The following is a 25,292-nucleotide window of genomic DNA, read 5'->3' as shown; positions in this document are numbered from 1 at the left end:
TTCAAGTATGAGTGACCAGTTTTTAATTGTAAAGTAGGTGCAACATTATTAAAAATGTTACAACACTGCACGACCTGTAATGTTCACAATATTTACAATTACTGTCCTTTACATGAAACCATAAAACCCTATAGAACCTGCATGGACTGGAATAAACTAGTCCTATCACCCACATAAATGCCATCAACCAATTAAAATCAAGTGCACAACATACTTTACATGTTCTACTAATGTAAAGTATACATGGGAAAATACAAATCAATGTCAAAACAAAGAGCAAAGTTGGTCATTACAAGACAGTTCAGGAATAAAGCAAAGAAAAGCAAAATTAAATATAAAAGCACACGTTTTTGATGAGTAAAACATTTGTTTTGACATAAAACAGCAAAAAAGTCGACTGATAAGAAAACACAGACAATTCCATTAAAACAGTACACACCAATTCAGAATGGTGAAAAAGTGAGGGAATAGAGACTTAATTTTACATGAAGTTTGCATGTAGGACTGCAGCAGACCTCCATGCCATTGCACAAAGGACAGAATTCTAAACAGAACAGAAATGAACATTGGTGGTGTGAAGTGTCTGCCATTATCAAATTATCACATAACCATGCCTCATCTGCTGTTAAATACAAAAACAGCATCTTGCATATAAAAGCTTTAAGCGGCATTTTTTATTTATCCTCTTTACACTGGTAATCTCTTGTATGTGTACTCAATAGAAACCAAAGATTTTGTACACTATTTTGTACAAGAAAAAGATAAACTGTGCATTAAGTATGCTTGTACATGACGACTTTATACAGTATTTACAATTTGATATTACCATGAAATTTTGCATAATCTATATACATTTGAAAATTTGTCAGAAACATTTGGACTGTTCAACTTTTGATATTCTTGATTTTAGTATTGTAGAAAATGTCATTTTGTTTTAGGCAAGCAGTAGATAAACTGTAACCATGATCTCACAAGGTTTCTGATGAGCTATCCAGCATATAATCTTTGCTCATTATTGAAGAAACACTGTACCACGGTTCATTAGCACCTTGTAGCGTCGTGGATAATTAAGACTCTATATACATACAGTTCCACCCTATAACTATAGCAGTGATGAGGACATTGAACGTTATCTAGAAATTTTTCGCCTCTTGGCTTTTGGTGACTTGACTTGTCTCTCCTTCTGTTGTGTCTGGTGGACCTATTTAATGCAAAATAAACTGTAGATTAACTCCATGAAATGCAACAAGATTTCTGAATGACATTAAAATAAGATACAAAACTATATATCAATATTAAAAACAAAATTATTTTGGGTGCCTGGATTAAGTCATGATCCTGTGTATTGTGACCAATTTTCAGTAGTAAATTGGAACAATAGTTCACTGCCTTTGATTTTCAAACAAATTTTGAGATGGTTGCATTGTCAAAAGCATGGTCTCAAATTTTCTGCAGATTGTGGATGAGAAGAGGCTAGACAACACGAATCTGAAGCATGGAATTCTATATTCTGTAGCCAATAGTTCACAAATAATTTCTTGAAGGCAGGTGATCACTCGAGTACAATTCCTGGCCCAAACATTAAATTAATTTCTCATCAATTTAAGTATTAAATAATTTGATTATGGTTATACATCCAGGAATCTATTCATTTTGCATTATGATTTTTGAACAAAACTGTTGAATTGGGAAAAGTATCTGAAACATCGGCTGTTTTATCAAGTTTAATGAAAATCTTGATCCAAGCAAAACAAGTCTTGAAAATTTAACACTTACTAGAATTAAAATGAAAACAAGGTACTTAAGGTTTCTGCTTAAGATTAGTGAAATCAGCTTCATAACTCAATTTCACAATTTACAAGTGAATGAAGCATTAATAATAAGATGAACAGTTTTCTATTCAGCAGGCAACAATTATGCCATTATTGTAGCTTCAGATGGACAATAGAATGATGTGAGGGAATCCTTGTGATTTCCTTGCACCCAGCTCATGTTTAAAAAGGCCATTCAGTCCATCCATTTCATGGATTCTATATTACTGGATGAGCATCATGAATCAGTCAGAAACAAAATGCTGATATGAAGGAAATAGCGCTTGGGTGTACTCTGATGGTGAAAGGAATCAAATACACAACTTTTACATTATTTTTCTGGACTTGGAGAGATAACATATCCAAAGCAGTAAAATCAGACTTGTTGATTTATTATCAATCTGACAGAATTCAAAATGAAGTATTACTTTGAAGGATATACGTTTATGACAACAACAAAACTTTGTAAACTGGAAGAACTTGCAATCAACAATGGTAAGACACATTATTTTGCTTTTGGTTAAACTGTGAGGCTGACCATCTACTGGAAATTCTTACATTAAATGCTTAATCTGTGAATCATTGAAACAGCTAGATAAACTCTTGGTTGAACATACCAACACAACAGCAACTTGTACGCTTACATAGAGTTAGGAGTGGAGCTGAATTGAACTATAACAAATTTATGACCTGGAGTAAGCTGCACAAACAATCCAGGATGACCAAGGTACATAACCTGTTATCTATGACCATTACAAAAATAATAAAACAAAAAAAAGCCATGATTGCAATATTTTAGATAGCTTTATGAATGATTTTGTCTCAGTTACTTGGCTGTCTTTTTGATTTTATAGATGGTTTCCAAATGACAATACTGTCTTGCTAGAGCCATATGTAACTGGAAGAAAAGATGAAATATTTCCTTCAATGACTTACTGATATGTTTGAAATAAGAATTGGCACTCTTCGTTATATCAAAGATGCATATTTCAGCAAACAGAAGTTTAAAAATGTTTATCTTTTTATTTAGAGATGCAGGATACTAACAAGCCCAGTGAGCTAAATTACGAGCAAGTGACCTGCGAACCTGGAATGTGGAGAGGAAACTGGAGTACCTGGAGGAAACTCAGCTGGTCACGGAGAAAACGTACAAGCTCTTTAGACAGCAGCAGGAATTGAATCCTGGTCACTTGGCCTGCAGTCGTGTTGCCTTCAGCTTAAAGCTGAGTTTTCAGAATATCACAAGCACATTGCAGAATGGCCCTGTGTCCTGCATTGGCTAGCAGCGTGGCGCTGAACTGAACTAAACTAAATTGAAAACTGGACTCCTGGTTTAACCTTTGATATTCTATGTGTTGTTCATGCGGTTTCTGCTGTTTGTACAATGTTTTTTCTTCCCCCACATATTAGATGCTTGACGTTTTCTTGAACGGGTTCCATGATGTTTGTTTTGTGGCTGTGGGAGGCCAAATCTCAGAGTTGTATTCTGTATACATACTTTGATAATAAATGTACTTTGAATATACAAATGAATTTCACATTCCTAAGTATCAGGGTTTTCTCTATTGGTGTGGTGGGGCGGTATGGTAGTGTAGAGGTTGGCATAAGGCTTTAAAGTACCAGTGACTTGGGTTCAATCCCAATTGCTTATTATAAGGAGTTTGTATGTTCTCCTTGTGACTGTGTAGGTTTCCCCTGGGTGCTTCAGTTTCCACCCACAGTTGAAAGACCTATCTGTTGGTAGGTTATTGGTCATTATAAATTGTACTGTGATTAGGCAAGGGTAAATTGGGGTTTGCTAGGCGACACAGTTCGAAGGGCTGAAAAGGCTTACTCCCTGCTGCATCTCAATAAATACATAAATAAACAAACAAACTCGCTTTTAGCAAGCTTGAAAGTGAAATAAAACAAATAAAGAAGAGCACATTTAGGCTATGACTCAAACATAAAGAATGTGTAACATTCCATTGCAACGCAAAGTTGAGTACACATTTTAAACATTAGCAGATATTTCTGAGTTTACATTATAAATACCATGGCCAGCAGCATGAAGCATTATACGTCTAGTTTACAGGTCTTGTTCCTTAGAAGTACTTCCTATATTTCAAATCAATAGATTTGGTATGTTTCATTTTGTGGAAATATTTGCAATTTTCTAATTCACTTACCATGTAACTGAATGAATTAATACTCCCATCATGACAGAAATTTTTTCACATTGTGAAAATCCAGGTGCTAACCTTTTACCGTTTATCCCAGAAAAATCAGAGGAATGCGTCAGTCATAGCACATTTAATTTATCTGCACACTTAGTTTATTTCTTAAATTTGCTTCTTATAAAGGTTCATTTCAATTCAGCTACAAAAATGTATCTCAGGAGCAAGGTCTTTTTTTTTGATAGGTAGCTCAGTTCACTTCAGGCTCACAATGAAGCCAAGAATGTTGAAATTCAACTCAGCATCATCATGTGCTGCGTCCTATGATGCGGGAGATCATAGTCTTTGACCATGTTTGTCCTTAGCAAATAAATTCAACTACCACTCAGGAAACCCTGAGATTTTACCAACAGTGGTATTATTGGCAAATTTATAGATGCTGTTTGAGTTGTGCTTAGACACACACACACACACACACACAGTCAAGAGTATAAAATAAGAGTAGAGCATTGTTGAAGCCTGCATCCTCGAGGCACACCTGTGCTGATAGTCAGTCTAGAGGTGATGTTATTATCTGTGATTTCCCGACAGGAAGTGGTGGATCCAACTGCAGAGAGAGGTACAGAGGCCCAGGATTTGAAGCTTGATTGTTAGCACTGAGTGAATGGTGGTGGAGAACACTGAGCAGTAATCAATAAACAGCAGTCCGACATACATCTTAAGGTGTTCAGCTGCTCCAAAGTACTGAGATACAGTGAAGATTGATTTGCAAAATGTTCATACAAATAGATCAATACACAGAGCATTAGGTAGAATAAGGTAAAGAAAATAAAAATACAGAATAAAGTGTAACAGCTACAGAGAAAGTGCAATGCAGGTAAACAATAAGATGCAAGTTCATAGAGGTCAAGAGTCCATCTTATCGTACTGGGGAAATGTTTAATAGTTTTATAACAGCTGAGGGGAATGAGTTTTCATTGAGACTAGTGTAAGGAATTTCAAGCATTCGTATATTTTGTCTGATGGAAGGGGGTGAAGAGATAATGTCCAGGGCGGGTAGGGTTGCCTCTGTTGTAGACTTTATCCGCAATGTTAATGAAAGGAAAAAAAATTGAGTTTAACATTACAGTTCATCAGAAATGGCCAATTCTGATACAAAAAGAACAAAATGAAGTACTGGTTCTCAAGCATACGATGGTCAATGTCCAAACAATTCAGACAATCAGCACGGGAGTGGGAAGGAAAATAAAAATAATGCGTATCTGACACTCATTTGCCCTTACAGGTGCTCCACAAATGTGCATGTAGGGAGCACTACATCGAAGCTCTTTCCACTCTACTGTGGTACACGTGACCATAACACAACCAACTCCAAGCATGAGCACCAAATACAGTACCTTGGAGGGTGGGCACTGTGGTTAGCACAGGACTCATCGGGTGGGCCAAGTGGCCTGTGCACTGCTTGATGGCTTTCTAACTGGGGAAGTGCAAATGAATGCAGAGATAACACTGCTCGTAATGTAAGGCAGGAATGGCAATTCAGCATTACTATTCTTTCTTTATAATATCGCATTTGCAATGCAAGCAACCCATATTTGATGGATTTTGTCCCTAAGATTTGTTTATTGTAAGTAGAACTTTCCCCACCACCCAGGTGAACTTGACTGCCCTGGTTACTAGTTCTATGCAGCATTCTCTTGTGAAAATGCATTTATGGACACTTTCATCAGTTCACATGAGTTCATAAATGCCTCCTTATCTTTTGGTTAAGGGGACGGGAGGCACAATGGCTGTGATTACAGAAAGAATCATCTGCTCATTTACATGATAGCCGTGTTCACAGTTTTAAGCTTTTCTACACTGGTTTCTTTAAATAATATTTTTATTGCTTTATGAGCCGTTTTTAAGTCTTGTCCAAAAATTGTTCAAGCAAATATCTGATGAAATTACATTTGGTAAAGTATTCTCAGAATTAATGTGTAGTACTTCATCTTTATTGGAAGAAGACTTAATTACAACAAAACTGAAGTGTGATGACTAGAAAAATACAGATATGTTAATGTCACTGTAGCTAAAAATATTAGAAGCAAGCATACAATTAGGCAGTGAATTCAACTGAGATTTTCTTTCACAACTCAATTAAAAATTTTCTACTGTAGAATCTATTAATTCCTTTTAAGGATAGAAAATTAAGAGATTAATGTAATTTAGAGGAATCACAGTAGGTTCAGAAGGTGGAACCCAAGGATTAGAGAAACTCAAATATTGCAGCCTTTTTTAAATAAAGGATGTAGGAAAAGCCCAATTACAGAAGTCATTTTCACTTGAGTGACATAGAAAATTCTTAACAATAAACAAACATGAGGGACAAAATTCATCATTACTTGGACAAGTGACCAGCATTTCATATTGTCTTATAATCAGAATCAGGTTTAATATCACCCCCATGCATCGTGAAATTTGTTAACTTACAGGCAGCAGTACATTACATGATAATATAGAAAAAAGTAAATAAAGTACAGTAAATACATGTATATTAAATACCTAAATTAAAAATAGTGCAAAAACAGAAATAATAAGTGATGGCAGAGAGAAAGAAACTGTTCCTGAATCGCTGACAGTAACAATGAGAAGAGGGCTTGTTTTGGGTGATGGATGCTACCTTTCTGAGGCACTGCTCCTTGAAGATGTTTTGGATACTACAGAGGCTAGTACTCAAGATGGAGCTGACTAGCTTTACAACTTTCTGTAGCTTCTTTTGATTCTGTGCAGTAGCAACCTCCCTCCCACCACACCAGTGATGCAGCCTGTCAGAGTGCTCGCCAGGGTACATCTGTAGAAATTTGTGAGTGTCTTAAGTGACAAGCCAAATCTCCTCAAACTCCAAATGAAATATAGCCGCTGTCTCACCTTTAGTTTGGGAGTGTCCCTTTATTCATGTTCCACTTTCCCATTATCTCAGCCCTTTGTCACTTACAATGGTCACCTCCCAGCTCCCTGCATTATTTCACATTCTACTCCCCCCCCAATCTGCCAATCAGCCCCCTCATCAGAATCCATCTATCATGTGGCAGCTCACCTGCCAGCTCATGCTCCACCCTTCCCTCCACGTTTTTACACTGGCCTTCTCCCCTCTTGCAGTCCAGATGAAGGATCTTGGCAGAAAACACCAACTGACCAATTCCCTCCATAGATGATGCTTGACTCGCTGAGCTCCTCCAGCATTTTGAGCATCAATGGGACAAGCATGGATTGATTACAAAAGGATAGCTTCAATTTACTTATAACAAATAGCCTCCAATTAAGTGAAACATCAAAAGGCATTTGATAAGATGTCATAAAACAGACAAGCCAATTTTGAAAGTGGCAGGAGAAACTGAGAAAGCAGCTACAGAAGTATATAGGAACCAGTGTTTTAAAATAGGATGCAGATTCAGGAACAAGAAAGAGATAAGAGGCTTAGTTATATGTACAGACTAAGTGTAGAATTTGTTCTCCTTGGAAGTGAGGTTGTGAGCAGATCTGATGCAAGCATTTAAAACTGGGAGTCCAGATGGGATGAAATATTTGCTGAGAGGTCAAGTGCCCAGACACATAAATTTATGATGGCAAAAGTTGATAAAAATCACATGATCACATTATTACACAGCCAGCTACAGAATGCACAGCAGGGGCTGTCATGATGGCAACTGAAGTGTGCCAAAGGAAGCTTGATAAGTCTTTTTAGGAAAAAAATCTGCAGGGCCATTGAATGGCCTAAATCGCTCTTATGTAGAACTGGTATGAAACTGAAGGGCTGACTGCCCTCCTCACATGGTCCATCCATTCTGTGACTCAATTCAAAGGAACAATGCTTCATAATTGAGTTGTTGACCCTGTTAAATAGTGAATACTGGTTAATTGGGACACATCAGGATGAGTACCTTATCACCCAATTAAGCAACTGTCCAATTAGCCAAAGTTTCATGAAAATAATTAAGAAGGTACAAAAAGACAAACTGAGTAACAAATTATGTATTTAAATGCAGAACACATTAGAACACTACAAATACTACTACAGCACTATAAAACTGTATTGGTTCCTAATAGTTATTGATGGAAGAACCCAGCTGTGTCGCACTTTTTTTGACTGAAAATGAACAAAACCAGCACAGACTCCGGATAATGGACTGCCTTCGTACAATGCCGTTGGTGATCGCATCCAACAAATCTTTATTTTAATTGTAACATTCAAGATGATTGTTGATATCTTCAAATTCCCTGTCCTTCCTAACTTGAAGTAGTGAAATCATTTTCACTCATCAATTCTGACATCTCCAAGCCTGAATGCTGAAAACCACAGTGAACAAAACAGTTCTGACTCGTCTTACTGCTTATTTCTCGTCAACTATCAGTGATAAAAATCGATGCTTTCTGAAGCCAAACACATGCAACTGCACATGTCTGACACTAGTTAGAAAATATTTGGCAACAGTCTGCTGTCCCAATTAAGTGGCACAGTGTTCCAAACAAATGAATGGAATCCTGGCTATTTTACTTATTTCCAACAAGAGAAAATCTGCAGATGCTGGAAGTCCAATTAACAGACACAAAATGCTGGAGGAACTCAGGTCAGGCAGCATCTATGAGAAAAAGTAGTCAACATTTCTGGCTGAGACACCTTGGCAGGACTGCAGAAAAAAAGATGAAGAGAAGATTTAAAAGGTGGGAGGGGTGGGGGAGAGTGAGAGAAACACAAGGAGATAGGTGAAACCAGAATGGGGAAGGATGAAGTAAGAGCTGGGAAGTTGATTGGTGAAAGAAATACAGGACTGGAGAAGAGGGAGTCTGACAGGAGAAGACAGAAGGCCATAGAAGAAAGAAAAGTGGGGAGGAGTACCAGAGAGAGGCAATGGCCAAGCAGGGAGATGAGGTAAAAAGGAAAAAGGGGTGGGGAATGGTGAAGAGGGCACATTACTGGAAGTTCAAGAAATCGATGCTCATGCCATCAGGTTGGAAGATACCCAGACAGAATATAAGGTGTTGTTCCTCCAACCTGAGTGTGGCCTCATTGCAACAATAAAGAGACCATCAATTGATGCATCGGAACAGGAATGGGAAGTCGAATTAAAATGGGTGGCCACTGGGAGATTCCACTTCTTTTAGCGGACAAAGTGCAGGTGCTCAGTGAAGTGGACTTCCAATTGGTCTCACCTATATACAGGAGGTCACACTGGGAGCACTGGGCACAGTACAAGACCCCAACCGACTCACAGGTGAAATGTTGCATCACCTGGAAGGACTGTTTGGGGCCCTGAATGGTAATAAGGGAAGTGGTGTAGGGGCAGGTGTAACACTTGCTCCACGTGGCAACCTCTCCACCCTGTGCCAATAACCCCTTCTCCTGTCTTCAACCCTCCTCCTCTTCTTGGACAGCCCGCCCTGGTCTTCTGCCTGCTCTGGACCTTCTCATTGCCAACCTGCCGATGGGACATCAACCATCTTGACTTCAACACTCCTTTGCCCAATTGCAACCTTACCCCTTCTGAACAATTTGCTCTCCACTCCCTCTGCACTAATCCTAACCTCACCATCAAACCTGCAGATAAGAAGGGTGCTGTAGTAGTCTGATGGACTGACCTCTGCCTCGCTGAGGCCCAGTAACAACTCTCAGACACCACCTCTTACTTGCCCCTCGAAGAGGATCTCACTAAGGAGCACCAGGCTGTTGCCTTCCACCTGATCACGGTCCTTATTAGCTCTGGGGATCTCACATCCACTACCACCAACATCATAGTTCCCACACCTCCCATTTCTACCTCCCACCCAAGATCAAACCCACTTGTCCAGGTAGAACCATTGTTCCTGCCCCACTGAACTCCTATCTGCATACCTCGACTCTGTTTTATCCCCCCTAGTTCAGTCCCTTCCGACCTACATCTGTGACATTTCTGTAGGATGTTTTCAATGATTTCAAGTTCCCTGGCCCCACTCAATTTATTTTCACCAGGGATGTCCAGTCCCTAACACACTTCCATTCCCCCACCAGGAAACCTCAAAGCTTTCCATTTCTTTCTAGACACCAGACCCAACCAGTTCTCTTCCAACACCATTCTCCTCTGACTAGCAGAACTTGTCCTCACTCTTAATAACTTCTCCTTTGGATCCTCACACTTCCTTCAAACAAAAGGTGTAGCCAAGGGCACTCACATGGGTACCAGCTATGCCTGCCATTTTGTCAGCTACATGGAACAGTCCACGTTCCAAGCCTACACTGGTGTCCATCCCCACCTTTTTTATGCTACATCGATGACTGCATTGGTGCTGCTTCCTGAACGCATGCTGAGCCGCTGACTTCATCAACTTTGCCTCCAACTTCTACCCTGCCCTCAAATTCACCAGGTACATTTCTGTAGAGACAGCTAATCTATTGATGTCCATTATAAAAATACAGACTCTCACAGCTACCTGCCCTCTTCCCACCCTGATGTTTGCAAAAACACCATTCCCTTTTCTCAATTCCTCCATCTCCACTGCATCTGCTCTCAGGATGAGGCTTTTCAGTCCTGATCAAAAGAGATGTCCTCCTTTTTCAAAGACCTTCCCTTAGTTGACCATCAACACTGCCCTGAAACTCATCTCTTCCATTTCACACACATCTGCTCTCACCCCTTAATGAACAGTATTTCTCAGGGAAAAATTATTTTCGGTGATAATTGGGCTCACAGTACAGCCAGTTTGCTTAAAAAAAGGTTTGCTTGATTTAGCTTTTAGTGAAAATTAAAAAGTAATGCAACCACAGTTTGAGAAATTTCAATACTTAATATATTCAAATGCTTTTTTCCTATTAATCATCTACAGTGTATAATTTTACTTATTTGCAGTTAAACCTATACAATTATTCAATTGAAAATTGCTGATTACTAAACTTAAATTCTGCAGTTATTTACATTGTTTAATTCAAATAATTGGCTAAAATTATTTAAGTTACTAATAATGTCATCATTTATATTTGTTGACTGCCTTTTAAACTAAGTGCTTCATCAATGCAGAAAATGTGTATACTTAAAATACTCAGGTTAGTGGAGATTTTTTCTCAATGTACTCCAATAGTAAGAGGTACTCAAATTTTACAAAGTCTAGCGTTAAGGCAAGCTGTGTTTAAATAGAGCCCCTAGTTCACCCATTGAGAAAACAATTCACAAGACTGATTCTAGGAATGAAAGGGTTACCGCATGAACATCTGGCATCTCTTGGGCTGTATTCCCTGCAATTCAGGAGAATGGGGGGGGGGGGGGGGTGGGATCTCAGAGAAACATTCTGAATGTTAAAAGACCTGAACAGATCAGATGTGGCAAAGTTATTTCCCATGGTAGAGTATTCTAGGACAAGAGGGCATGACTTCAGGACTCAGACGTCCTTTTAGAACTGAGATGCGGAGAAATTACTTTAGTCAGAGGTTGGTAAAGCTGTGGAATTTGTTGCCACGAGCAGCTGTGGATGCCAAGTCATTGAGTATTTTTAAGGCAGAGATAAGATAGGTTCTTGATTAGCCAGGGCATCAAAGGGTATGGGGTGAAAGCAGGGGAGTGGGATGACTGGAAGGATTGGATCAGCTCATGATTGAACGGCAGAGCAGACTTGATGGGCTGAATGGCCTGCTTCTGCCCTATACAATACGGTCTTATGGTAATTCAGAAACCTGAGAAATGCCCTATGAAAAACTTAAATCTTATAAGTTACAAAAACCTGTCATCTCCATATACAGTATATTTACTAAAAGATTAAGATGTCCATTTTAAAATATAAGTGATTGTCTAAAATGATCAGTAGAGCAATTATTAAGATTTCAGTCTAATGGGATGTCTCCCAGTTATTTAACTGCTATTGGATTAGAAATCTAATTCTATATATGAGAAAAAGCTTAAAATTGAAAAGATGGCAACTGTGGGTCAATTGAATCTCCATCTCTGTACACAAAATCCACCATATAAGGACATGGAAAGACAAGAAACCTCATCTCCTGATCCTATCCATGCTAATCCTTTTCAATAGATCAGCTTTGCATGCAGTTGTGTATTTATTCTAATCCACAACACAGGTAGATTATTCTAACCACTTACTCCTTTTTGATTACTTCTGCTCAGAAACCCAACTCAAACTTATTGGCCCAGCTTTCAAAATAACACTATCCATTATACTATTTATGTCACTTGTTTCATAATCCCTGCTCCCACAAATTGGCTTAATTATCTTTTTACCTTTACACACAGACAATACACAACACTACAGAGTATTACATGATCTTCCCTTTGTGAGAATGACCAACGCTATCCACTGGCTGACTAGTATTAGTGAAGTAGAAGTTGGAAAAGTTGTGGCATACCTACTAGCAAATAATAGTTGCAAAAATAACACTTCTTTAGAACACTTATAGAATGAACAAAATGATTAATGGACCCAACTCAGTCTAAACAGTCACAAAATGCTGGAGTAACTCAGCAGGTCAGGCCCGAAATGCTGATTGTTTATTCATTTCCATAGATGCTACCTGACCTGCTGAGTTCCTCCAGCATTTTGTGGTATTCTGGATTTCCAGCATCTGCAGAAATTTGTGTTCAGTCTAAACAGTGGCCATTTAGTAATCACATTGAACACTGTTGAAATTCAGTTTAGTAGATCTTTTCAAAAGAACTGTTCTCAATTACTTCTTCCACCTTTAGATTGCTCTATCTCTCTTATACATGCAGAGAAATAGAAAATGCTGGTAATATTAAGAATCAATGACCATTGAGGTTGATGACACATCAATAAACTGAAATGACAACTCTTTCTGCACAGATGCTGCTAAACCTGCTGAGCAGTCACAACATTATCTGCATTACTTTTGATTTCTAGCATCACCAGTGCTTTCACTTTTTGATTATGGAATTTGTTGCACAGCAAGAAAGAAAACTTTTCTGGATGGAGTATTCATGGATTTGGTGGCAAACCTGATTAAGCATTGCAATCAACAAGACACACACAATATTAAACCGTGGACAAATTAGCCTGCAAATGACAAAATACACATTGCTAAGTGCAGACTGCACTTGCATACTGTATAGTTCTGGATATAAAGTCATATTTAAAAACACAGAAAACCTACAGCACAATACAGGCCCTTCGGCCCTCAAAGTTATGCCAAACATGTCCCTACCTTAGAAATTATTAGGCTTACCCATAGCCCTCTATTTTTAAGCTCTATGTCCCTATCCAAAAGTCTCTTAAAAACCCTATCATATCCACCTCCACCACTGTGCCGGCAGCCCATTCCACGCACTCACCATTCTCTGATTAAAAACCTTACCCCTGACATTTCTTCTGTACCTACTCCCCAGCACCTTAAACATATGTTCTCTTGTGGCAACCATATTAGCCCTGGGAAAAAAGCCTCTGACTATCCACACGATCACTGCCTCTCATCATCTTATACACCTCTATCAGGTCACCTCTCATCCTCCGTCGCTCCAAGGAGAAAAGGCCGAGTTCACTCCACCTGTCTTCATAAGGCATGCTCCCCCAGGCAACATCCTTGTAAATTTCCTCTGCACCCTTTCTATGGCTTCCACATCCTTCCTGTAGTGAGGTGACCAGAACTGAGCACAGTACTCCGAGTGGGTCTGACCAGGGTCCTATATAGCTGCAATATTACCTCTCGGCTCCTAAATTCAGTTCCATAATTAATGAAGGCCAATACACCTTATGTCTTTTTAACCACAGTCAAACTGTGCAGCTGCTTTGAACGTCCTATGGACTCGGACCCCAAGATCCCTCTGATCCTCCACACTGCCAAGAGTCTTACCATTAATATGATATTCTGCCATCATATATGACCTACCAAGATGAACCACTTCACACTTATCTGGGTTGAACTCCATCTGTCACTTCTCAGCCCAGTTCTGCATCCTATCAATGTCCTGCTGTAACCTCTGACAGCCCTCCACACTATCCACAACACCTCCAACCTTTGTGTCATCAGCAAACTTACTAACCCATCCCTCCACTTCCTCATCCAGGTCATTTATAAAAACCACGAAGAGTAAAGGTCCCAGAACAGATCCCTGAGGCACACGACTGGTCACTGACCTCCATGCAGAATATGACCATCAACAACTACTCTTTGTCTTCTGTGGGCAACCCTGCTCTGGATCCACAATGCAAGGAGCCCTTGGATCCCATGCCTCCTTACTTTCTCAATAACCCTTGCATGGGGTCTTATCAAATGCCTTGCTGAAATCCATATACACTACACCTACTGCTCTTCCTTCATCAATGTGTTTAGTCACATACTCAAACAATTCAATCAGGCTCGTAAGGTACAACCTGCCCTTGACAAAGCTATGCTGACTATTCCTAATCACATTATACCTCTCCAAATGTTCATAAATTCTGCTTCTCAGGATCTTCTCCATCAACTTATCCACCACTGGATTAAGACTCACTGGCCTATAATTTCCTGTGTTATCTCTACTTCCTTTCTTGAATAAAGGAACAACATTCACAACCCTCCAATCTTCCGGAACCATCTCACCCAGTCTCGGTGTCTTATCCAACTTGATGCTTTCCAAAAGCTCCAGCATGTCCTCTTTATTAATATCTACATGCTCAAGTTTTTCAGTCTGCTGCAAGTCATCACTACAATCACCAAGATCTTTTTCCATTGTGAATACTGAAGTATTTATTAAGTACCTCTGCTATTTCTTCCAGTTCCATACACACTTTCCCACTGTCACACTTGATAGGTCCTATTCTTTCACGTCTTATCCTCTTGAGCTTCACATACTTGTAGAATGCCTTGGGGTTTTCCTTATTCCTGCCCACCAAGGCCTTCTCATGGTCCCTTCTGGCTCACCTAATTTCCTTTTTAAGCTCCTTCCTGTTAGCTTTATAATCTTCTAGATCTCTAACATTACCTAGCTCTCTTGAACCTTTTCTTTTCTTCTTGACTAGATTTATTACAGCCTCTGTACACCACAGTTCCTGTACTCTACCATAACTTCCCTGTCTCACTGGAACGTACCTATGCAGAACTCTACGCAAACACCCCCTGAACATTTGCCAAATTTCTTCCGTACTTTCCCGAGAACATCTGTTCCCAATTTAAGCTTCCAAATTCCCCTCACTCCAATTAAATGCTTTTCTAACTTGTCTGTTCCTATCTCTCTCCAATGCTATTGTAAAGGAGATAGAATTCTGATCACTATCTCCAAAAAGCTCTTCCACTGTGAAATCTGACACCTGACCAAGTTCATTTCCCAATACCAAATCAAGTACAGCCTCTGCTCTTGTAGTCGTATCTACATATTGTGTCAAGAAACCTTCCTGCACACACCTAACAAACTCCACCTCATCTAAACCCCTCACTCTAGGGAGAGGCCAATCGATATCTGAGAAATTAAGATCTCCCATCACGACAACTTTGTTATTATTACACCTTTCCTGGATCTGTTTCCCTATCTGCTCCTCGATATCCCTGTTAATATTGGGCGGTCTATAAAAACATCCAGTTCCTAACTTCCACTCACAGAGACTCTGTAGACAATTCCTCCATGACGTCCACCTTTTCTGCAGCCGTGACACTATCTCTGATCAACAGTGCCACACCCCCAACTCTTTTGCCTCCCTCCGTCCTTTCTGAAGCATCTAAAACCCAGCACTTGAAGTAACTATTCCTGTCCCTGAGCCATCCAAGTCTCTGTAATGGCCACCACATCATAGCTCCAAGTACTGATCCACGCTCTAAGCTCATCTGCTTTGTTCACAATACTCCTTGCGTTAAAATAGATACACCTCAAACTGTCCGTCTGAGCGTGTCCCTTCTCTATCACCTGCCTATCCTCCCTCATACACTGTCTCCAAGCTTTCTCTGTTTGTGAGGCAACCGCCTCTTCCCCAGTCTCTTCAGTTCTGTTCCCACCCCCCAACAATTCTAGTTTAAACTCTCCCCAGTAGCCTTAGCAAACCTCTCCGCCAGGAAGTTGGCCCTCCTGGGATTCAAGTTCAACCCGTCCTTTTGGTGCAGGTCACACCTGCCACAAGAGAGGCCCCAATGATCCAGAAATCTGAATCCCTGCCCCCTGCTCCAATCCCTCAGCCACACATTTATCCTCCACCTCATTCTATTCCTATACTCACTGTCACGTGGCACAAGCAGTAATCCCGAAATTACCACCTTTACGGTCCTGCTTCTCAACTTCCTTCCTAACTCCCTGTAGTCTTTTTTCCAGGACCTCTTCCCTTTTGCTACCTATGTCATTGGTACCAATATATGTACCACAACCTCTGGCTGTTCTCCCTCCACTGCAGGATACCTTGGATATGATCTGAAACATCCCGGACCCTGGCACCTGGGAGGCAAACTACCATCTGAGTTTTTTTCCTGTGTCCACAGAATCACCTGTCTGACCCCCTAACTATAGAGTTGCCTATCATTACTGCCTTTTCTCTTCCTTTCCCTACCCTTCTGAGCCACAGGGCCAGACTCTGTGCCAGAGGCACGGCCTCTGCTGCTTCCCCCAGGTAGGCTGTCCCCCTCAACAGATAGATAGATAGATAGATACTTTATTCATCCCCATGGGGAAATTCAACTTTTTTCCAATGTCCCATACACTTGTTGTAGCAAAACTAATTACATACAATACTTAACTCAGTAAAAAATATGATATGCATCTAAATCACTATCTCAAAAAGCATTAATAATAGCTTTTAAAAAAGTTCTTAAGTCCTGGTGGTAGAATTGTAAAGCCTAATGGCATTGGGGAGTATTGACCTCTTCATCCTGTCTGAGGAGCATTGCATCGATAGTAACCTGTCGCTGAAACTGCTTCTCTGTCTCTGGATGGTGCTATGTAGAGGATGTTCAGAGTTATCCATAATTGACCGTAGCCTACTCAGCGCCCTTCGCTCAGCTACCGATGTTAAACTCTCCAGTACTTTGCCCACGACAGAGCCCGCCTTCCTTACCAGCTTATTAAGACGTGAGGCGTCCCTCTTCTTAATGCTTCCTCCCCAACACGCCACCACAAAGAAGAGGGCGCTCTCCACAACTGACCTATAGAACATCTTCAGCATCTCACTACAGACATTGAATGACGCCAACCTTCTAAGGAAGTACAGTCGACTCTGTGCCTTCCTGCACAAGGCATCTGTGTTGGCAGTCCAGTCTAGCTTCTCGTCTAACTGTACTCCCAGATACTTGTAGGTCTTAACCTGCTCCACACATTCTCCATTAATGATCACTGGCTCCATATGAGGCCTAGATCTCCTAAAGTCCACCACCATCTCCTTGGTCTTGGTGATATTGAGACGCAGGTAGTTTGAGTTGCACCATATCACAAAGTCCTGTATCAGTTTCCTATACTCCTCCTCCTGTCCATTCCTGACACACCCCACTATGGCCGTGTCATCAGCGAACTTCTGCACATGGCAGGACTCTGAGTTATATTGGAAGTCTGATGTGTACAGGGTGAACAGGACCGGAGAGAGTACGGTTCCCTGCGGCGCCCCTGTGCTGCTGACCACCGTGTCAGACCTACAGTCTCCCAACCGCACATACTGAGGTCTATCTGTCAAGTAGTCCACTATCCAATCCACCATGTGAGAGTCTACTCCCATCTCCATTAGTTTGTGCCTTAAGATCTTGGGCTGGATGGTGTTAAAGGCACTAGAGAAGTCAAGGAATGTAATCCTCACAGCACAACTGACCGACCCCCTCTAGGTGAGAGAGTGATTTGTGCAGCAAATACGTGATAGCATCCTCCACTCCCACCTTCTCCTTATACGCAAACTGAAGAGGATTCTGGGCGTGCCTGGTTTGTGGCCTCAGATTCTGTATTATCAGCCGCTCCATGGTCTTCATCACGTGCGACGTCAAGGCAACAGGTCTGAAGTCATTCAACTCCTTTGGTTGTGGTTTCTTCGGTACCGGGACAATACAGGATGTTTTCCACTGTCTGGGTACTCTTCTCTGCTCCAGGCTCATGTTGAAGATGCGCTGTAGTGGTTCTCCCAGCTCAGTCGCACAGGCCCTCAGTAATCGTGGGGAAACTCCATCCGGTCCAGCCGCCTTGCTGGTACAGATCTTCCTCAGTTCACCTTCCACCTGTGCAGCCGTAATCCTGGGCGTGGGCAAGGTCTCCTGTGTCCCCCTCAACAGACCTCAAACAGGAGTACTTATTGTCAAGGGGTACAGCCACAGGGGTACCCTCTAGTACCTAACTCTTCCCCTTCCCCCTCCTGACTGCGACCCACTTGTCCGTCTCCCGTGGCCCCGGTGTGACCACTTGCCTGTAAATCCTTTCTATCACCTCCTCATTCTCCCTGACCATGTGAAGGTCATCGAGCTGCATCTCCAGTTCCCTAATTCGGTTCCTTAGGAGCTGCAGCTCTACACACCAGTTGAAGATTTGGCTGTTCGGGAGGCTGGGCGACTCCAGGACCTCCCACATCTGACACCGAGCATAAAACACCAGCCCCATGCACATACTATTTCCTTTCTGCAATTAGCACAGGTAGACCTACCTCGCCTCGTTACCGCCTAAGAAGCCCTACCACTTTGCTGCCTCTCACTCTGCTGCCCACTGGATATGGCGGTCTTCTTTTTAAACTTTTCTCACTCTACTGGCTGACATCACGCGCCTGTGCAGTCTTGCCTCTTTTTTTTACCCTGAGTAGTAAAACTACCTTCGTCCCAGAAATCCTTAGCCGTTCACTCACAGCCTTCTTGCTCCGAAAAAGGCTGTGATAAAGAAACCAAAAATTTTATCTCTCATACAACTGAAATTGGTAAAATATAAAATACACTGGCAAATCTTAGTACCTTATTCATCCAATTATATGACTGAGTTGGAACATCAGGTAGTTTGAAAAGGTTATAATGATAGTGGCCAAACATTAGAAAGGTCAAATTAAGAAGAACTTTTGTGGTCAGGAAGCTTCCCCTTAAATAATCCATGAAAAGCCTTTGATGTAGAGTAGTGATGGTGGTGGGGAGGAAACATCCTGAATAACTTCTGCTCCTTTTCTGTCTAATAAAGAGCCATTGTGAATTTATTCACTCAAGGACAGGCTAAACATCGATAAATGCAGCACTTGTGTACTGAACTTCTGGTAACACCAACTGTATGAGGAAGTTTGGGATTTGTATGCACAGTACTGTGCAAAAGTCTTAGGTACATATATTTGGCTAGGATGCCCAAAACATTTGCACAGTACGCTATTTGTCAATGTGGAGCAGAATGCAAGTTTGTAAATCTGGCGGGAGCAAAGGATATTGAGAATGTTGTGAGTTGAGCGCCGCAGGAGTGGTGTGGGAAGGTGGCAGAGAAGGAGTGGCAGAGGCGGGGGTTGGGCCAGGTCCTGAGACACACCCAGTCCTGAGACACCAGGCAAGGTAATTTGATTCCAAACAATTGGTTTAATGATCATTACTGAATTTCTGTCTGGTGCTTCCCCCTCCCTCCTTTCTCCCTTCCCCTTTTCCCAACCATGATTCCCCTCTCCCTGTCCCCTTGCCACTCTCAGTCCACAACAGAGACCCCTATCAAAATCAAGTTCATCACCACTCACATAAGTTATGAAATTTATTTTTTTGTAGCAGCAGTACAGTGTAATACATAGAATTACTACAGTACTGCTCAAATGTCTTAGGCACCCTAGCTATATATGTGCCTAAGAGTTTTGCAGAGTACTGTAAATGTACATCTGTAACTTGCTGGTGCCTCTTCAGAGGCCAGCTTAACATCTGGTGAAGCTTTGTTTAACCAGCCGTTGGAAGTTTATCTCTCCTCATTCTTTTTGTTGGCTGCTATTGGTGAAAGTACATATGGAATATTATCTATAGGGTTTTGCGTTGGTACATAAGGATATACCTGTGATAAAGTGAATGCCATGAATGTTTGCCAAGTTGATTACGGAAAAGGAAGAATTAGACAGACAAGCTTTTACTCTCTTGCATTCAAAAGAATGGGAGGTGATCTCAGAGACATACAAGTTCTTGGCAAGCTCAACAGGTCTACTGTGCAGTTAAGGTTTCACATGGCTGGGTGATCAAGAACCAAAGTTAAATGCTTCAAATTAGATGTTAACCATTCAGACCAGAGATGAGAAGGCACCCAGAGGCTTACCCAATTACCCAGAGGTAAGTGAACCACTGGAGTTTTAGGCATTTTGAACACTATTTATACAATGAAAGGTGGATTCACAGAGATTTAAGGTGACATCAAAGATGTAAGGTGACTTAGGATCTTATGCACTTCCTATATTAAATATTCTTCAATGAATACCACTTCAATGAACTATTTCAGTACAACTGACTAAAGCATATACAATAATTGTAACTGGACTGTTGCTAAAAGTCTAATCCTATGATTGTATCATTGGAGTTCATGAAGTTGTACTAATACAATTTGGAGTTAAAATTTAGACTATACATTCCTCATAAAGGAAATGGCATGAAGGAACTGTGTACTGCTTTGGAATGACAGGCAGGTTTTGACAGATACTTAAATTGCTTATTATATAAACTGTTATAAGATCCATTTCATAAATATTTCATTAAAGTCAAGACTACATTTACTGAATTAGCGTATTCATTACTGAGCAATTAAGCATTAACCAATACGAAAAACAATATTGATGCTGTAATGTTCATGATCAGAGTAATGTGGAATTTGACAGATTTACATATCTGACATTTGTAATAACAAATGCTTGAATTTTGTTTGCCTCGCAATTGAGAATACTTAAGTCGCAAATGTACATTCTTCCAAGTAGTGAAATGCATTGAATATCGGATCATGCAATAAGTAATTTAGAACATTGGCAATTGCTTTTTGACGAATATATTCGCCTCTGACATCTGAATACATTTCTAGCAAGGCATCACTGGTCTTTCAGCATGCGTTAAAAGCATGGATAAACTGGTGAACCATGACAGAAAATTGCCAATTATCAGCATTGCTCCTTTTGCATTTTTCAATTTTAACAAAATCATGTCAGACCTGGACAATGTACAAACTTCATTCTCCCCAACTCAGATAAAATTCTGTTTGAAAGGTATGCCTTAGACATGGGACTTACTTGGTCTTGAAGCTTGAAATCCAGTTGCAAATAGTTGTTAAATATCAACCTGTATTAAAGGCAGGATCCATCAGTGAATCCTTTTGTACATCATATATGCAAGGGTCCATGTCTACAGTACAGTCACTAATTTCAGCAGCTTATACTTACCAAACCAAACTTCCAAGAACAGAAATTAATACTAATTTTGCCTTTTAAATAAGATAGCAGTAACTGAAGGTTCACAAACACTTGAAATTAAATAAGAAACAGAGATATCCCATGACATCCAATAATTGCATATGATGTGTTACAATGCATGATGCTATGCAAATGACCATGCTAGTTTTGTTTACTACTTCTGACACAATGGATTTCATTAACCTTCATGCTTCTATAAGACCATAAGACCACAAGACAAAGGAGCAGAAGTCGGCCATTCGGCTCATCGAGACTGCTCTGCCATTTCATCATGAGCTGATCTAATCTTCCCTTTAGTCCCATTCCCCCGCCTTCTCACCATAACCTTTGATGCCTTGACTGCTCAGATACCTATCAATCTCTGCTCTTATTCAGTTCTCATCTGGTGCAGGACAACATTCTCCAGCTGTCATTTTATCTGCAATGCCAGAGTCATAGAGCAACACAGCATGGATACAGGCCCTTTGGCCCAATCAATCCATCCCGACCATGGTGCCCACCCAGCTGGTCCCAATTTACTCTGTTTGACCCATATCTGTGTCTCGTCCCTTCACGTACCAATCCTAGTTCTTCTTCATTCAAACTATTGCATCTGCCTCAACCACATCTTCTGGCAACTCATCCCACACACTCACTATCCTCTGTGTGAAGAAGTTGCCCCTTGGGTCCCTTTTAATTTTCCCCCCTCTTGTCCCAAAGTTTATTCCCCCTGATTATGGTATCCAGTACTCTCAAAGGAAAAGACTGGTACCAACCACCTGAACAATGTCTCTCATAGTTTTAAACATTTCATCAAAGAATCACAATACATATACATTAAGTCACTAAAAGCACTAAGATAATCAAGCTATATCATGCTTCAATAATTTCATAATGGAATGGAAAAACATGATATTAAGTGATACTTGATTGATAAGAACATTGTATAAAAATCAGCATCCATTTGATCTTTACTTTCATCAGTGTTTGTGGAGGAAAGACTGACACTTGTGTTGATTATAATAGCCGCTTATGCGCGCAACGTTGCCAAATTTGAGACTACTTTTAACTAGCATGTTAGTTTAGCCTGACAAAACTAAGTGTTCATCACAACTTATTGCCTTACCACAATAAACAGTCTTACAAAAATCCCCATGCTAAAGAATTTGCAATATTGTGTATTTCAGTAAGTTACTTGGATTCCATTTACTGAAGGAAGTACAGGAGGAAACACGAGTCTTCTGTGTACATGTAATTCTTCCAGTTGTTTCAGTTTATCCTCTCTTTGGATTGATCAGTTATTTTCATGAAGCATTCCATTGACAAGTTGCTGTCACAAAATCACTTACATCAGGACCATGTCATTGATATCTATGCATGTAACTTTACATGGAATAAAGGGAGAATCCAGGGGGAAATATGAAAAGGACAAGGCAAGCCATGATGCTTCCTATCCCACCAAAACAATTATAGCATACAAGGCCACAGAAAAAGGACACGGTAAATCTGTATTGTTAAATATTCAGGTATTTAAGCATTATGTAAAATGCAAATAATTAAACAATAAAATATTTATTCATTTAGAGATACAGAGTGGAATAGGCCCTTCCGACTCTTCAAACCACACTGCCCACTGTTAGGGTTAATGTTAGGGTTAATTCGAGACTGCCATTACAGGTCAGGAGTGGCTCATGTAATACTAGGAGGCCGGAATGCGAGGGAGGGGGGGGGAGCGAAATTGGGGACCCCGCTACACCGAAACTACTAGTGTCACGCGATTCAGTAAACAAAAACAGGTAACTTGTAAGCATATGGCTGCGGGCCAATAAGATGGACACAAGTGCCCGATATTACCTAATATGTAGCGGGGGGTTGTGCTGGGGGGAAAAGGGATATAAATAAGAGCAGATTGTAAGGGGAAGTCGGAACGCGCCTTCTCCAGCGACTCCGTCGATTCGCTGTGCCAGTTACGAATTCTGCAATAAACCAAAGTTTTGTAATATTCCGGTGTTGGTTGTCTCTCTTCCTAAACGAACACAGGGCAGAATTTCAAGCCCAACACCACCAATCCCCAACAACCCTAACCGAATTACAGGGTAATTTACAATAACTAATTAACCTACCCAACACGCTTTTAGACTGAGAGGGGAAACCAGAGGACCCAGGGAAACCCACACATTGCAAGGGGAGGACGTAAATAGACTCCTTATAGAGAACATTGGGACTGAACTCCAAACTCCGACAGTCAAGTTGTAATCGTGTCGTGTTAATTGCCATGCTACTATGAGAGATTATAAAACCACCAAATAACTCCCTTACCCACAAAAATATATTTACAATAAGCAGTATAGACTGGTCATCAACATAAAAGTACAAAATCTAAAAAGGGTCAAACTTATTGTACATATATTTCTAGTGCAGTGGAGGTTGCATTCCTAATCTAGCTTCAACAATTCTCATTAAATGTGTTCTTTATTTCAAAGGGAGTAAAAGGTAATGCTGCAATTCATCATTTCAAATACAATCAAAAAGTGACAATTTTGGTCACTGAGAAGCACTCAGTTTTCTCATTTTGTTTCCAAATTGATAGAATCAAAATGGAACCTGGCAACTGGAAGATCTGAGAATAAGATTTAAGATGAATACCAGAAAGGAAACACTGTCTCTAAATTACTTTTGAATAAAAAATGTTTGAATATGATATAAGCAAATAGTTTTGCACATAAAATAATACAGCCCTGCAGAGGGAGTCCTACCAAAAGAACAGTCCTTGGGATGCATGACACAGCATATTTTGAAGGGCAAGATGCCAAATTGTTCATTACTGAAATTTATGTAAAAAATGAGCACACGGAAGTGAACAAATCATGAAAATTCCTTATGTATTTGCAACATATTTAGTGGCGTATGGAGATAGCTATACTGCAAAGCAGTGAAACAAACGGTCAAGATATAAACAGCAAAGGCCCCTTACTGAAATCGAAATTCACCCAAATATTCCATACAATGGCCTCTATGATTTTCTTAGAATATTGTCTGTCAGATTTTTTTTAGAAATTGATGATGTGATATTCAATTGAAGCCAATTATTGCCTAAACACTTGTGCGGTTTGAATGCTACTTTATACTCATCAGCCCAAATCTGAACATTGCCCATGTCATACTGCCTGCAGGCATAGTTGGCTGTTAAGAATTACGTCTTGAAATAAGCATTGTGCAAGTACAAAACATTCCTACTTTACAGAACGTGATAGAATAAAGACGTTTAAAAACTTGCTGAAAGAAACATAATCTTGGGGCTAAGTAACTGGTATCCAGCAACCATAATCAACATTCTTTGTGCTAGTTAGGACTTCAGCCAGAGTGCCACCTCCACTCCTAGTACCCTCCCCCTTTGTTCCAGCTCCTCCCTCCTCTCTGTCTCTCACCCTTAATTTTATGTAAGAAAGTAATTTTTTAAAGAGTGTTTCATAACACCAGATATGAATGAGTGCTGTTTGATATCAAGGTCACTCACTCTCACCCTACTTCTGGAGTTCATCTTGTTCGTTTTTATACTAGAACCACAATGAAGCTTGGAGCTGAATGGCTATGACAGAACTCCTCCTCAGCTTTAAGTGATCAGGTTGTTCTTGAGTAACGGCCACTTGACAGCATTGCATTCCCCTACTCTCCACTTACACCTACACACCTTCCATCACTATTTTTAAACTGACAGGGCTATGAATAGTTGAACTGAATGTCCTGCTCTTCATGGTGAACATAAGCACTTACCCATTTAGTTATGCCATTCCAAGTGCTGCAGCTGCATTGGTGCAGCCTGGTTAGGATGACTACTACTGCAGAACAGCTGAAGCACGGTATTCATGGTGTACTCTAAGATTAGCAAACAGTGATGATATCAGGATCAAGCAAGACACACAAACAAACAAACAAACAATGCTGGAGGAACTCGGCAGACCAGGTAGCATCTATTGAAAAGAATAAACAATTTTGGTATGAGACCCTTCATCAGTACTTCTTCATGAGTCTTGATGAAGGGTCTTGGCGTGAAGCATTGACTGTT

At 40.5% G+C, this 25,292-nt stretch overlaps 1 protein-coding gene across 8 annotated transcripts in view; it reads right to left on the bottom strand.

Moving 5' to 3' along the window:
• mbd5 (methyl-CpG binding domain protein 5) overlaps positions 1-25,292 on the bottom strand; it is a 233,351-nt gene continuing 208,059 nt past the window's right edge. For all 8 annotated transcript variants that reach the window (XM_073026059.1, XM_073026115.1, XM_073026122.1 and 5 more), the window contains one exon: positions 1-1,201. In XM_073026059.1, coding sequence (XP_072882160.1) covers positions 1,130-1,201 — 72 coding nt within the window. In that variant the 3' untranslated portion in view covers positions 1-1,129. The remainder of the gene's footprint in view (positions 1,202-25,292) is intronic.

The sequence above is a fragment of the Hemitrygon akajei genome, chromosome 2 (assembly GCF_048418815.1).
Source record: "Hemitrygon akajei chromosome 2, sHemAka1.3, whole genome shotgun sequence".
NCBI classification, from domain to species: domain Eukaryota; kingdom Metazoa; phylum Chordata; class Chondrichthyes; order Myliobatiformes; family Dasyatidae; genus Hemitrygon; species Hemitrygon akajei.
The sequence above is the reverse complement of the archived record's forward strand: the minus strand, read 5'-3'. Positions and strand labels throughout refer to the sequence as shown.